The 13066-nt window shown below is 51.9% G+C and overlaps 1 protein-coding gene across 5 annotated transcripts in view; it reads right to left on the minus strand.

Moving 5' to 3' along the window:
- TPST2 (tyrosylprotein sulfotransferase 2) overlaps positions 1-13066 on the minus strand; it is a 56472-nt gene that overhangs the window by 19560 nt on the left and 23846 nt on the right. For 2 of the 5 annotated variants that reach the window (XM_061169205.1, XM_061169204.1), the window contains exons 1-2: positions 6864-6943; positions 1102-1173 (exon numbers count right to left, since the gene is read on the minus strand). The exons of 1 other annotated variant lie outside the window; for it this stretch is intronic. In XM_061169205.1, the coding sequence (XP_061025188.1) occupies positions 1102-1173; positions 6864-6892 (101 nt within the window). In that variant the 5' untranslated portion in view covers positions 6893-6943. Of the gene's footprint in view, positions 1-1101; positions 1174-6863; positions 6944-13066 lie in introns of those variants that run through there. 2 more of the 5 variants (XM_061169208.1, XM_061169206.1) reach the window with 1 other exon arrangement.

Below are 13066 nucleotides of genomic sequence, written 5' to 3' on the forward strand. Positions count from 1 at the left end.
TTGCTTAATACCGAGCATTCATCTGGCTACAGCACTTCAAAACAAAGCACTGAGTTGTGTGTTTTACATTTACAGAGCACGTCCTCTGCTAAAGCTTATTCCATGCCTCACGTAGCGGGATGCTCTCCGCCACCTCTGGGGTAGGGACGCCTCCTGCCCAGCAAGCAGCTCCGAGGGAAGAGGCAACTTGCCCGAGATAGATGGCCTGGCTGGAGTGGCAGGCCTGGGTCAGGCCAGGCTGAGGCTGAACTGTCCACTGTCCTTGGACAGGACCCAGCGAAGGGCTCATCTCAGTCGCCAGGAGAAAACAGCTCAAAGCGGGCAAGTCAGACGTGAGCAGGAGACTGCACAGACCTGGAGGATGGCTTGAGAAGCAAAGGCAGGGCCACTTGGCAGAGGGAAAGCAGCTGGGAGCCTACGAAGCAGAAGGTGGCTTCCGGACCACCCGGAATCAGAGACTCCGCCCATTCCAGGAAGGGCCAGAGGGCCCAGCCCAGGGACTCCGGCCTGCCCTCCGTCCCCACCACCCTGTTGGACGCTGTGGAGGGAGGTGTCCCGGCATCCTGGCAGTGAGGATGGTGGCTAAGACCCTCAGACTTGGAGTCTTACAGCCCCAGGTTCAAATCCAGCCCCTGTCACTTGCCAGCTGGAGAGCCGGACAAGGGACTTCGCCTCTCTGAGCTTCTGTTTTCTCCTCCAAAAAAGGGGGGATGATAAGAACCTTTTCTCAGGGAGCTATTATGAGGTTCAGGGAGCTTTTGTGTGAAGCGCAAAGCGAGCACACCAAGAACACTGACGCTGGAAGGTAGCACGCAGAGGGTTTGATCCTGGCCGTGCCTTGAATCTGCTCACTAATGCCGGGTAAGTCCTGCCTGCTCTGGGACTCAGCCTTCTCCCATCACCAGAAGAATCATTTTCCTAAGGGATGAGGAAGAGCAGAGGCCTGCCCTCTCCACGCTGCTGGGATCCAGCTTTGTCTGGCACCGGATTTCTAACAGAGGAGAGAGCTGCCTGGGGGAGTTTGCTCGGCTGCCCAATCAGGAGGCTGGGGGCTGTCCCTGGAGGAGCCAGGTCTCTGGGGGACCTTCGGAAAGCACTTACCTCCCCTGGACAGTCTCATCCCTGGGATCTAGCCCTCGTGGCTGCTTGCTAAGACTCTCCACGGGTTGAGCCCTGCAGAGGCAGAAGAGACGCTGCATTAGGTGCATTAGGGGTGGGTGCTATGGAGAGGGGCTGGGCCCCCTCGGAGGGGCAGAAGGGGATGCTGGGCTTCCCAAGGGTGCCCGGCAGTGACTCTGGAGGATGAGCGGCAAGGCAGGGACAGGCCACCTCAGCCCAAGATGTTGAAGCTGGGGTCTAAATTCACTGATTCAGCCAGGGAGTGAACTGGCCCACTTCTCAGGCAGAGGGGGGTGAGCTGAGAATCTGAGCTAAGGCACTGCTGCCTTAGGAAGTAATGGGTCTCTTACAGCCGGGCTCTCCCTTCTTCTTGGCCCAGGGACCTTGGACTTCAGGAAAAGTAAATATAACAAGAGGCAACAACCACCACCACTGTACCACTAATCACCATCTGGAACTGCTGGGTATGGTTGAACAGGCTGTGCACTGCCCAACTGCAAAGGGCACTGCGTACCCAGCCTATGTCAAATATGGCGTCCCCTGGAGTTGGACAATGCCGTGCCACCGCTGCCACCTAACACTGACCAAATGCCTGCTATGAGTGCCTTGTGCCATTTAATCCCCCAACAAGGAAAGTACGATACTCTCAATTTTACAGGTGAGGAAATGACACCAAGAGGAAGAGCAACTGACCCGGGGAACCAGGATCACCATCCACATCTGTGAGACTCTGACGCCCAGCTCTTAAGCACTGGGTTAAAGGAATGGGCCGTGAACTCACAGGGTATGGCATGAAGCCTGGGTGATGTGGAACCAAGGGGATCCTGGTGTACATGTCACTACTATGTCCTTACCATTTACTGGGGGAGGGGGTGGGTGGCAGATTTTTAGTCCAATTCTCGCCTTCTCCCATTTTACAGATGTGAAAATTGAGGCTTGGGAGCAAAAATCTCTTCACAGAGTCAGAGAGTCTGAGGCTCAACTTCCCTCTGCTTAGTCCCAGCCCAAGAGGTGGGGTGGGGGGGTTTAAGGATGCAGCTCTGGAGTTGGATGATTCCCTGACTAGGTAGATTGTTGTTCTTCTGAGCCTCGGTTTTCCTATGCTGTGAAATGGGCTATTGGGAGGTTTAAACAAGACAATAGCAAATACTCAAAAATCTCAGTGATTATTTTATTTGTGCCATGATGCAAATACATTGGGCATAGGACCATTTTTGGGGTCCTCTCTCCCTTCCTATTCGCTCTCTCCTTGCCTCTATACAGTTTTTTTTCCCCTCCCTGAAATACCAGGGATTAGTATATCTAACCCCAGGAGGAGAAGGGTTCCCAGCCCCTCCCCCTCCCCCTCCTCCCAGCTACAGAATACACAGGCCTGGCATTCCCAGGGCATATGGGTGGCCAGTGAAGAGAAGCCTGGTTCTTGGAATAACAACAACAAACACAATTAGGGACCAGGGCCCTTGAAGCTTTTCCGGAGACGGGATGGCTCAGGCCCAGCTGCCCTCAGGCAGCCCTTGAAATGCCAGAGAGTTCAAGAGGCCTGCCAGGCGGGCAGCTCCCACGGCCCCTTTCAGGGCGGTGAAACGGGGCTGTCAGAGCCTTCACTCACTCAGACCTGCGATGCCAAGACTCCGACATGACGCATTAGCCACAGGTCAGTATTTAAATTTAAATTAAGTAAAATGGGGACCTCCCTGGTGGCGCAGTGGTTAAGAATCCACCTGCCAATGCAGGGGACACGGGTTCGAGCCCTGGTCCAGGAAGATCCCACATGCCACGGAGCAACTAAGCCCGTGTGCCACAACTACTGAGCCTGCACTCAAGAGCCTGCGAGCCATAACTACTGAGCCCGTGCTCCACAACAAGAGAAGCCACCGCAATGAGAAGCCCACGCACCTCAACGAAGAGTAGCCCACGCTCGCTGCAACTAGAGAAAGCCAGTGCGCAGCAACGAAGACCCAACGCAGCCAAAATAAAATAAAATTTAAAAAATTAATTAAAAATAAATAAATAAAGTAAAATTAAATAAAATTTAAAATTCAGCTCCTCATTGGCACTGGTCACAATTCAAGAGCCCAGTGGCCCCCTGGGGGCTACCATACTGGGCAGAGCAGATTTAGGATGGAGTCAGCATATGATGGCCCTTGGGCGAAATCCACCCCTCAGCCTGTTTTGTAAGGCCTGCAAGCTAAGAATGACTTTTATATATTTTTTTTTAAGGGAAAGAGGAGGAAGAGGACGAGGGGCGGGGCGGGGCAGGGTGGGGGAGGGGGAGGGGGAAGCAGCAGCAATAAGAAAAATTCTACGTGTTCCGCAAAACCTGAAATATTTACTATCTGGTCATTTATAGAAAAAGTTTTCAGGCCCCTGATCTAGAATATTCCCACCATTCACACAAAGTTCTATTGGATAACAGACTTGGAAGACACATGAGAGGCATGGGGAGGGGTCATTGAGCCCTCCTTTTCTTGTAGGAGGAACATCAGCATTTATTAAGCACCACTGTATATTTAACACCAGACCAAGGGTGTTCCACACCGCTGCCTCATTTTATCCTCACAACAACTCAATGGCAGGGCGGAGCGGGGAGGGGGCGCCTTGGTTCTCCAGTTTACGGATGACAAAGGCCCATGGGGGTGCAGGGTAAGCACGACTATGCCAAAAAGCGAAACCACCAAGTCAACCGAACCAACCAGCAAACACAAACCCCATGTACGAAAAATGAGAAGGATGAGAAGGGAACAGACTCAAAATGCCACAGGGGTGGTAGGTGGTAATATTTTTCTCCTAAAAACACATGGTGTTGTTATATTACCTTCATCTATATAATAATAAAATGGCTAGTATTTTTTGAACTGTATGCCAGCCATAGCAGGGGGTCAGACTGCTTGGGCTCAAATCCTGGCTCCACCAGTTACTGGCTGTGTGATCTTGGCAAGTCACTTAACCTCTCTGAGCCTCAGTTTCCTTCTGTAAAATGGAGATGACAACAATACCTCCTAGGAGGCTCACGTATGGCACCAGGGCACTAGAAATGTGGCCAGCGTAAATGTGGAACTAGCGTCATACGAGTATTGGGAAGTATAAATGTTAGACCATGTTAGAACAGAACCTGGCACATAGCAAGTGTGCTTTACTAAGAGGGAAAGCCAGTTTCCAAATCTGGTTCTGTCTTAGCAATAACATCCTTGGTCTCGTGTCACCTGGCTCATAAAATGGGGGCAGCAGGAGAGGATGGGAGAGGACTTTGCTCCCTTCCCACTGACCCATGGGCTGCCCTGAATGACCACTGGAAGGAAGGGGAGGGGAGGGGGCTGGTCAGTCTTCAAGATGCCCTTAGGCCAGATTCATTCATTCCCCAAATGCTTACTGAGCACGTACTATGCTTGGAAGTAGATGCCGGAACACGTCAAGGGCGGCACACCAAGGCCTCTGCCCTTACGGAGATGATGTTCTAGTGGGGACCCAGGAAACCAGCATGTCAGATAATCACGATTGTGACTGTGTAATGCCCCCGGTGGGGGGGAAGACATGCCCTAAGGGGTCAGACTCATTTGAACTTTCCAATTCTGCATGATTTCTCCAAGCTCGGCAGATCAAGAGGTTCCCAAGATTGGGGGGCAGGGGTGGGGGGCTGGAGCACAGGACGCCAGCTCAGGGGGCAGGTCATGGCACTTGCAGAGGAGCCTTGGAGGGGTACCTGGTAGCCACATGCCAGAAGCTCAGCTAGCGGCCTTGCAAGCCCTCTCAGTGGGAACCAGCTCCCAAACATTCCATCACCATGGTGACCACCTACCCCGCTGGGCCCTGCGACCTCACTGCCCCAAGCCTCCCAAGCAGAGTAGGGGAGACCGGAGTTCCCCCTTCAGGATCCCTGGGGATCAGAGACCTCCAACCCACTCTGGAGGGAAGCCAGCCAAGAAGAGCCTGCCAGAATCCAATGGGGCAAGAGGAAGAGGCAAAAGAATAATTCCGAGGTTTTGGATGAGGCTTGAGCATAAGAAGCACCATGGGGTGACTCAAGAGGAAAGGAGAAAAGCCAGGCTGCAGCGCAGCCTTAGAAATATTAGCTCATACTTACCAAGCACTTTCTGTGCACCAGGTACTGAGCTAAGGGTTTTACATATATCACGGAATTTTGTCCTCACTACCCTGTCCATGACCCCATCTGACTCTCTCTTATTAACCATCTCTTTACTGGGGCTCAGAGAGGTAGGTTCACCTGCCCAAGGCCACACAGCTGGTAAGCGGGGGAGCTAAAAGGAAAACCCGAATCTCCCTCTCTCTCCATAGCCCATGCTCCTAGATCCAGGATCTCTCTTTCCTGACGAGCTTTGCATTTTTTTTTTACCTAAAATGATCAAAGCTGGACCCCCACGTGCCACCCTGCCTCCCTCTCAGAGGCCCAGTTCAGCACCCTGTTGGCACAAGCTCAGGGTGGGGAGCGATTAGGGCGGAGGTTACTTCTTGGCTCTTGTACTCAGAGGCTGGGTGCCCTGCGTCAATCCAGCTCTCCAAGCCTCAGTGTTGCCATCTGAGAAATGGGAGTAACACTTGGGACAAAGAGAGTCATGAGGAATTCCGTAACTTCATCGTGCCCAGCAAGGACGTGCAAAAACGTTAGCACTGAATATTATGATCACTGTCATCACAGCACGCGGATGAAGACTGGAAGGAACCCGAAGACGAAGAAGCCAGTGGCCCGGTGAGGCGGGGTTGGCAAACTTCTGTGAAGGGCCAGGAAGCTAATGATTTTGGCCCCGTGGCTCAGAGGGTCTGTGACAGCTACCCACTCTGCCTCTGCACCGTGAAAGCAGCCAGAAACAACACATCCAGGAACGCACATGGCTGGGTTCCAGCCAAGACTATTTACGAAATCAGGCGGCAACCTCGATGCGTCCCTCAGGCCATCGTGGGCCAGGCCCCTGCTCTGTATGAGCTCCCAGGGGAACTGGGACAAACCCACAAAACGCAAATGCCACGGGTGACCGTGGAAGCGGTGTATATTCGGGTTCTGGGCCCAATCTCGGAAGGACTAGTGGGAGGACTCAGGCAGCCGGCCTCTGGTGAGAAAAATGGGCAACTCGGGAAAATATTTGACATTTTTTAGAAAAAGAAATGCACGTGCGCACACGGAATCATCCGGTGTCTGGCCTGTTGCCAAGTAAAGATTTAAGGAGAGAGACTTGTGTGTGCCTGGCACTTTGCTGTGCATTTTGCCCCTAACAACCTGGGGAGTAGGGGGAGGCATGCTTATTAGCCCCGTTTTTTGTTTTTTGTTTTTAATTTTATTTATTTATTTATTTATTTTTGGCTGTGTTGGGTCTTCGTTTCTGTGCGAGGGCTTTCTCTAGTTGCGGCAAGTGGGGGCCACTCTTCATCGCGGTGCGCGGGCCTCTCACTATCGCAACCTCTCTTGTTGCAGAGCACGGGCTCCAGAGGCGCAGGCTCAGTAGCTGTGGCTCACTGGCCCAGTTGCTCCGCGGCATGTGGGATCTTCCCAGACCAGGGCTCGAACCCGTGTCCCCTGCATTGGCAGGCAGATTCTCAACCACTGCGCCACCAGGGAAGCCCCATTAGCCCCGTTTGACAGAGGCGGAAGCTGAGGCTCAGAGAGGTGAAGTGTGCAGCCCGAGGTCACACAGATAGGAACAGTCTGAGCCTGAAGTGGAACCCAGCTCTGTCTGATGCCAGAAGCCAAGCTTTTAACCATCACCCCCAAACCACTACCCTGCCCAACTCACGGATGGGGGCGATGCATGTCCAAGGTCATGCAGCTGCCCGGGGCAGTAACCAGCTCAGCCTCTTGGCTCCCATGTCCCAGCCTGGCCCCCAGCGACTGGCGCAGCCCTCCCTCTGGGTTTCCTGTTCGGGAACACACGGGCCCCTGCCTGATAAAGAGTATAAACAGGAAAGGGCCAGGGTGACCTTGCAAGGCCCGGGCTTCCTGCACCCACGCCACACAACACACACACACACACACACACACGACCTGTCTCCATTCCTCTGTCTAGAAGCTTCCAGAAGTAGGGGTGGGGGGGGTGGGATGAGCACTGTAGTGGGAGTTGTACACACTGGGCTTGGAGTCCCGGTTCTGGTGGTTACTAGCAATGCAGCCTTGGTTGGAGCAGGGGAGGTAAAGAGCGATGCTACCTAACTCCTCTGTGCCTCAGTTTTCTCATCTGTGGATGCTAACATGAACTGATAGCACTCAGAGCTTTGTTACTGTATCACTGTTATTTCTCCCCTTTAAGGTGGTTCGAAACCTCTGCGCGCATCAGAATCACCTGAAATTCTTAAAAGACAGATTCCTGGGTCCTGCCCCCAAATATTCTGATTTGGAAGTTTCCCGACGGAGCCCAGGGATCTGCATTTACCGAGCGCTGCTCCTCCCCCTGAGCTATGAAACACTGCGTGGGGCACTGAATTCAGCATTTGAGGGCTATTTACTGGCCAGGCTCGGGGACTGCAGTGGTCCCAGCATGGAGGCCAAGAGCCGGACAGGCCCAGGTGCAATCTGGGCTCACCCACCCACCAGTTGTGTGACCTTGAGCCAGCGACTTCTCCTTTCTGGGCCTTACTTGCCTCCTCTCCAGGATAAGGGTGCAAAGCGCACCCGCCTGGTGGGCTGTCGTGAGGCTGGCACACGGCGTGAACTTAGTGACGTCGTTTCTTAGGAGAGACACAGGTCTGCCAGTGAGGAGTGTCAGGGCAACAGACACAGGACAGACAGACAAGCCACCCAGAGGGGGATGGACCCCAGGACAGGGGGCGTGCACATCCGGGTGCTAGAGCTCCCAGGGCCACACCCAACGGTCAGCCGGACGGACCCCGCATGGGGCAGCGTCCAGCACCATCACTGACTCTCCCACAACCTCTCTGATCAGGGCACAAATAAGAAATGCAGACTAGGGAAGCGGCTGCCCATGCTCTCAGGGCGGTGCCGGGCAGCGGTAGGACTTGAACCCGCGCCCAGTCGGGTCTTTGATCTTTCCACTGCCATGGACCCCGTCAGCCATCTGGTGAAACCTATGGACCCCTTCCCAGAAGAGTGTTTTTAAATGGAATCAATTACGTAGGAGTAAAAGGAAAGCATTTATAGTCGAGTCTGGCTAAGAACACACTGATGAAGACGCTGTGATACTGTCACCTATACGCTGCTTGATTAAAGCCATGAATAACTAGATCGAGGGCCTCATAACGACTGTCATTTGCATGTTGTGATGGGTAGAGGTGTCTGCGGCAACAGAAATATGATATGAAGATACACATGGTTTCTATTGGTGACCAAGGCCCAACTGCAGCTGCTACTACTATGACTGCCATTTGTCACCTACAATGATGCCTGGAGATGTTAATTAGTATAAATAAAGATGTCATTTTTTTTCCTATCCAGATTCCCGGGCCCCTGGGAACCAAAGACTGTGACTCGGGGAGCCAGGAGCTGCACCCCTGCCTCAGGAGGGCCCTGGGCTCCCATTCCTCCCTCTCCCTGCCCATTTCCTCGCTCCACCATCGAACAAGAGCATGGAAAGGGTGTGTACCAGGAAAAGCTCAATGGCATATTCTGGGGTGTGGTTTAGCTGTTTTGATTTTATTTAGAAAATAACAGGGACTTCCCTGGAGGTCCAGTGGTTAAGACTCTGCGCTTCCACTGCAAGGGGCCCAGGTTCGATCCCTGGTCAGGGAACTAAGATCCTACATGCCGTGTGGCACGGGCAAAAAATAAATAAATAAATTTTAAAAATAAATAAATAAAAATCAGAGACGATAGAACTATTATGAAAGGCATGTGACGTCCACCCATGCTGGCCTCACACGCCAGCACGTGACCTTGGAGAGTAACTCCAGTCAGAAGTGGGTGGAGGACATCAGGGACCAGAGTGGGGGTGACCTTGGCCTCAGACACTGCACACAGGGCCCTGAGGGGAAGCAGAAACAAGGCGTCTGCATCTCCGTCACCAGCAGAGGACAGAGTCCCAGGTATGCAGTCAGTCGGCCCGGGTGTACACCTGCCTCTGCTCCAGGCTCCTAGCAGTGTCCTCTCCTCTCCCTGGGCCTCAGTTTCCTCATCTGTAAAATGGGTCCACCAACTCTCACTAGCAAAGCTGCGGCGAGGATTTAACTGAGATGGAGGCTTAACTGTGAGAAAGCACAGAGGCTGAGGCTGATGCTGTAGCTCTTGGATAAATATGGCTTCCAACGAACCTGCGAGACAGAAGTCAGCAATGGGGGGCAAGAGGGTGGGGAAAGGAGGTTGGCGGGGCCCAGGCTGTAAGTAAGGAGCTTGGGGTTATCCTGGGGGCAGTGGGAAGTGGTGAGTGCTGGTGAAGTTGGGGCTCTGGGGGTGGACACGGCTTTTTCTAGTGTAGGATGGCTTAGAAGGCGAGGGCTGGAGGCCAGGTGAGAGGTGCCGGGGGATCCAGGGACCACCTCAAAGGAGAGGAGACAGAGGACAGAGGGAAGAAGGTGGCCAAGAGGCCAAATGCTCTGGGCCAGAGGAGGTGACACGGAGACCCCACTCTAGCCTCAGGCCAGGCAAACTCACAGCCTTTCTTGCCATGGGCCTCACCGGCCTCATCTGTCCAATGGGAGCCGGAAGGGAGAAAGTGGCCAGGGAGTGCCTGGCCACCCAACGGAGAGCGAGAGGTTTGCCTGGCAGGGCCGGGATGATGAGGCCTTGACCTCAAACTCAGTAATCAAGATCAATAACATTTTAATGCAACGTTTAAAAACGAATGCCCAAAAACAATGACGAACAAAACATCACATTTTTAAATAGGATAAATAATGGCGCTATGCTAAGCTGTATTAGAGCCTGAGACAAAAGGGAAACAAATCAGTAATACTGATCCTGTCTTTGTTTAAAATGTGGACATATTGTTCATCATGGATAGTTTTTCATCGATTTAGATTTTTTTTTGCTAACGGCTTTACTGAGCTCTAATTCATATATTGTAAATTCACCTATTTAAAGCGTACAATTCAATGGTTTTTCGTGCATTCACAGAGTTGTGCAAACATCACCACGATCAATTTTAGAATATCTTCATCACCCCATGAAGAAGCCCCGCACTCAAGCTACACCCCCTACCCCTCCTCCCCCCAGCCCCTGGCAACCACTAATCTATTGGGTTGGCCAAAAAGTTGGTTCTGGTTTTTCCATAACATTTTAGGGAAAGACCCGAACAAACTTTATGGCCAACCCAATACTTTCTGTCTCTATGGATTTGCCTCTTCTGAACATTTCACATAAACGGAATAACATAAAACAGGGTCTTTCGCTTCTTTCCTTTAGCATAATGTTTTCAAGGTTCACCCATTGGTTTTGATTTTTTTTTTTAATTTGCATTAAAACAGTATTTATCTTGATTGCTGAGCTTTGGGGCACTCCCTTAAATTCTGTACCCAAGTCAAGTGCCTCATATACCTAATCTCAGCCCTGGGTCTTGGGATCCCTCCAGACTAAACCCGGTTATCTGCAAACCCTAAATAGAGAACACAGTTCTCCCCAGGAGCTGGGGAGCTTGGGACACCCCTCAAACCACCCCTGACCTTGACAGCAGAGGCTGCTGGGAGTCCCTTGAGGAAATCCATGTGTAGTGGTGGAAATGGGTCCCCACAAAGCCCCACTCCTCCTGGAGTGATTCTGTCTCCACCTGCCCTGAGAAATCCTACTGCAACTTCTGCTTTGAGATGAGCATTTATTGAGCTCTGGCTGTATACATCATGTGTCACCTCTCCACACACTGGGCTCAGTGGGCAGCCACTTCATTCCCTTTCCTTGAACAGTCACAGCGCACCCACCTCAAAGACACAGGGCATCTGAGAACACGGGAGGTGAGGCACATGGCAGGGTGGCCCAGTGGTTAAGGGCCTGCATGGAGGGCTCGGGAGGGGCTGGGGCCGCATCCGGCTCTGCCAAGGACAGGCCAGGAGACCTGGGCCTGGTTAACTTCAACAGCCTCAGTTTCCTCATCTGTAAAATGGGGCTGAACTGCCCACCTCAGAGGGTTGCTGTGATGACCACTGAGGCAAGTGCTTAGGGCAGGACCCGGCAGGAGGAGGATTTCGGTAAATGCCAGCTCTTAATTTATCATCATCTCTAACTAGACACCCTAATTAAATATTCCACGGTACAACAATAACAGACCTGTTATTTTTTACGGATACGACCGTAAAAAAAGAAGGATTCATTACCCTATGGGTCATCTAGGATGTGATGTTAGGTGATAAAAAGGTTATCTGATTCCACTCTGGTAGATATTTATGTTGGGAAAATACTCCAGAAAGGTATACCCTAAACGGCTAACTGAAGCTTCATTAATTTCTCCTTTTTTCCCTCTGAATTTTCTAACTATTCTACAGTGGATATTTATCAATGGTGTGATGTAAAATAAAAGAATGGAAAAAAGAAATTGGGTGATTTCTAGGTTTGTTGCACAATATTGAGACCTCAAGCCTCGGAATGTAGAGCTGGCCTTGGAGGAAGCCTGGTGAATAGAGCTGGCCTTGGAGGAAGCCTGGTGAAAGCCCAGAGAGTCTGGCCAAGGTCACACAGCAAGGTCATGGTGCAGCCAGGCCTGGGCCCAGCTCTCCAGACACCCCGATCCAGGCTCCTCCCTGCTGGCATCATGCTGGTTCATTCTCCTAGTAAGATGAGGTAGGCTGGCCTCCTGGTTAAGAGCCTGGCTCTGGAGTCAGGCTGCAGATCCTGGCGGGGCCATGAGCTACATGACCCTGGGCAAGACGCTTAACTTCTGTGGGCATCAGTTTCCTCCTCTGTACAATGAGAATCATACTTGCAGCAGTGCCATAGGGCTTTTGTAAGGGTTAAATAAGATAATGCATGAAAAGCACTTTGTACCATGCCTACCAAACAGTAGGTACTCTAGGCCCTATTATTATTAATTATTATTGTTACTATTATTATTACTACCAGTATTAGTATTTGGAATCTAGCAATGTCATAGAGAATCTTTTGTAGGGCATAGAATGCTAACTCAACAGGAAGGAAATTTCGACTTGGGTACTAGGGAGCCATGGCAGGTGTTTGAGCAGGAGAGGAGCAGTACGACTCTGCAGCTGCACAGGGCTGGCAGCCAGCGCCCACCTACAGGGACTGTCTCCGCCAAGGTCCTCCATCACAGGCTCCACATCCTTGGCAGTCCTCCCAGTGCTGCTGGGCCAAACCACAGTGCAACTGCCACAGGCTACAGCTCTGCCACCTCCGGCCTTGCCCGCTTCCTGGGTGCCAGTTGGGCTGGTGAACATCAAGTGATCAACAAGCTGGGGGACTTGAAGCAGCCCACACAGCCTCACATGTGATGACCAGGAGGTCCAGATGCCTGGCAGGGAACACAGGGTGGCAGAGGAGAAGTAGCCCCTACATCAGAGCCATGAAGACCGATTTCCAGTCAAGCCTAGCTTCTACTTTGCTGTGTGACCTTGGGAAAGTCCCTTCCCATCTCTGAGCTCAAGTTTGCCCATATGGAAAGAAGAGCTTAACTGCTTCATATGCTTAGGGGCTGCCAGAGGGATGCAACACAATAAAACAACAATGGTTTCCTCTGACTGCGCTCCTGCTAGGTGTCAGGCGCTGTGCTGAGCACTTCAGGTGTGTACTCTCACTAAATCCCTGCACTCTAGAAGTGGGTCCCTGGACCATCCCTGTTGTTTAAATTTATTTAATTACTCAAGTCACAGTTATAACCTCCATATTTAAAAATAATAGAAAAGGCTTAAGTCTCCTTGGAGCAAAATCTCCAGTCTTGTCCTCTTCCCTCATTTCTAAGAGGTAACTGCTGTCGATCATCTTAGGGAGGAGCCCCCCACACCTGCTTTCTATGAAGTTACAGCCAAAATCATATCTGAATGGAAATTACATAGGGCCTCTCTCCCACCCTCCCAGACACCCATCTTTTCGTCCTTCCATTCACCCTTCCTC

This window comes from Eubalaena glacialis, chromosome 15 (genome assembly GCF_028564815.1).
Source record: "Eubalaena glacialis isolate mEubGla1 chromosome 15, mEubGla1.1.hap2.+ XY, whole genome shotgun sequence".
Lineage (NCBI taxonomy): Eukaryota > Metazoa > Chordata > Mammalia > Artiodactyla > Balaenidae > Eubalaena > Eubalaena glacialis.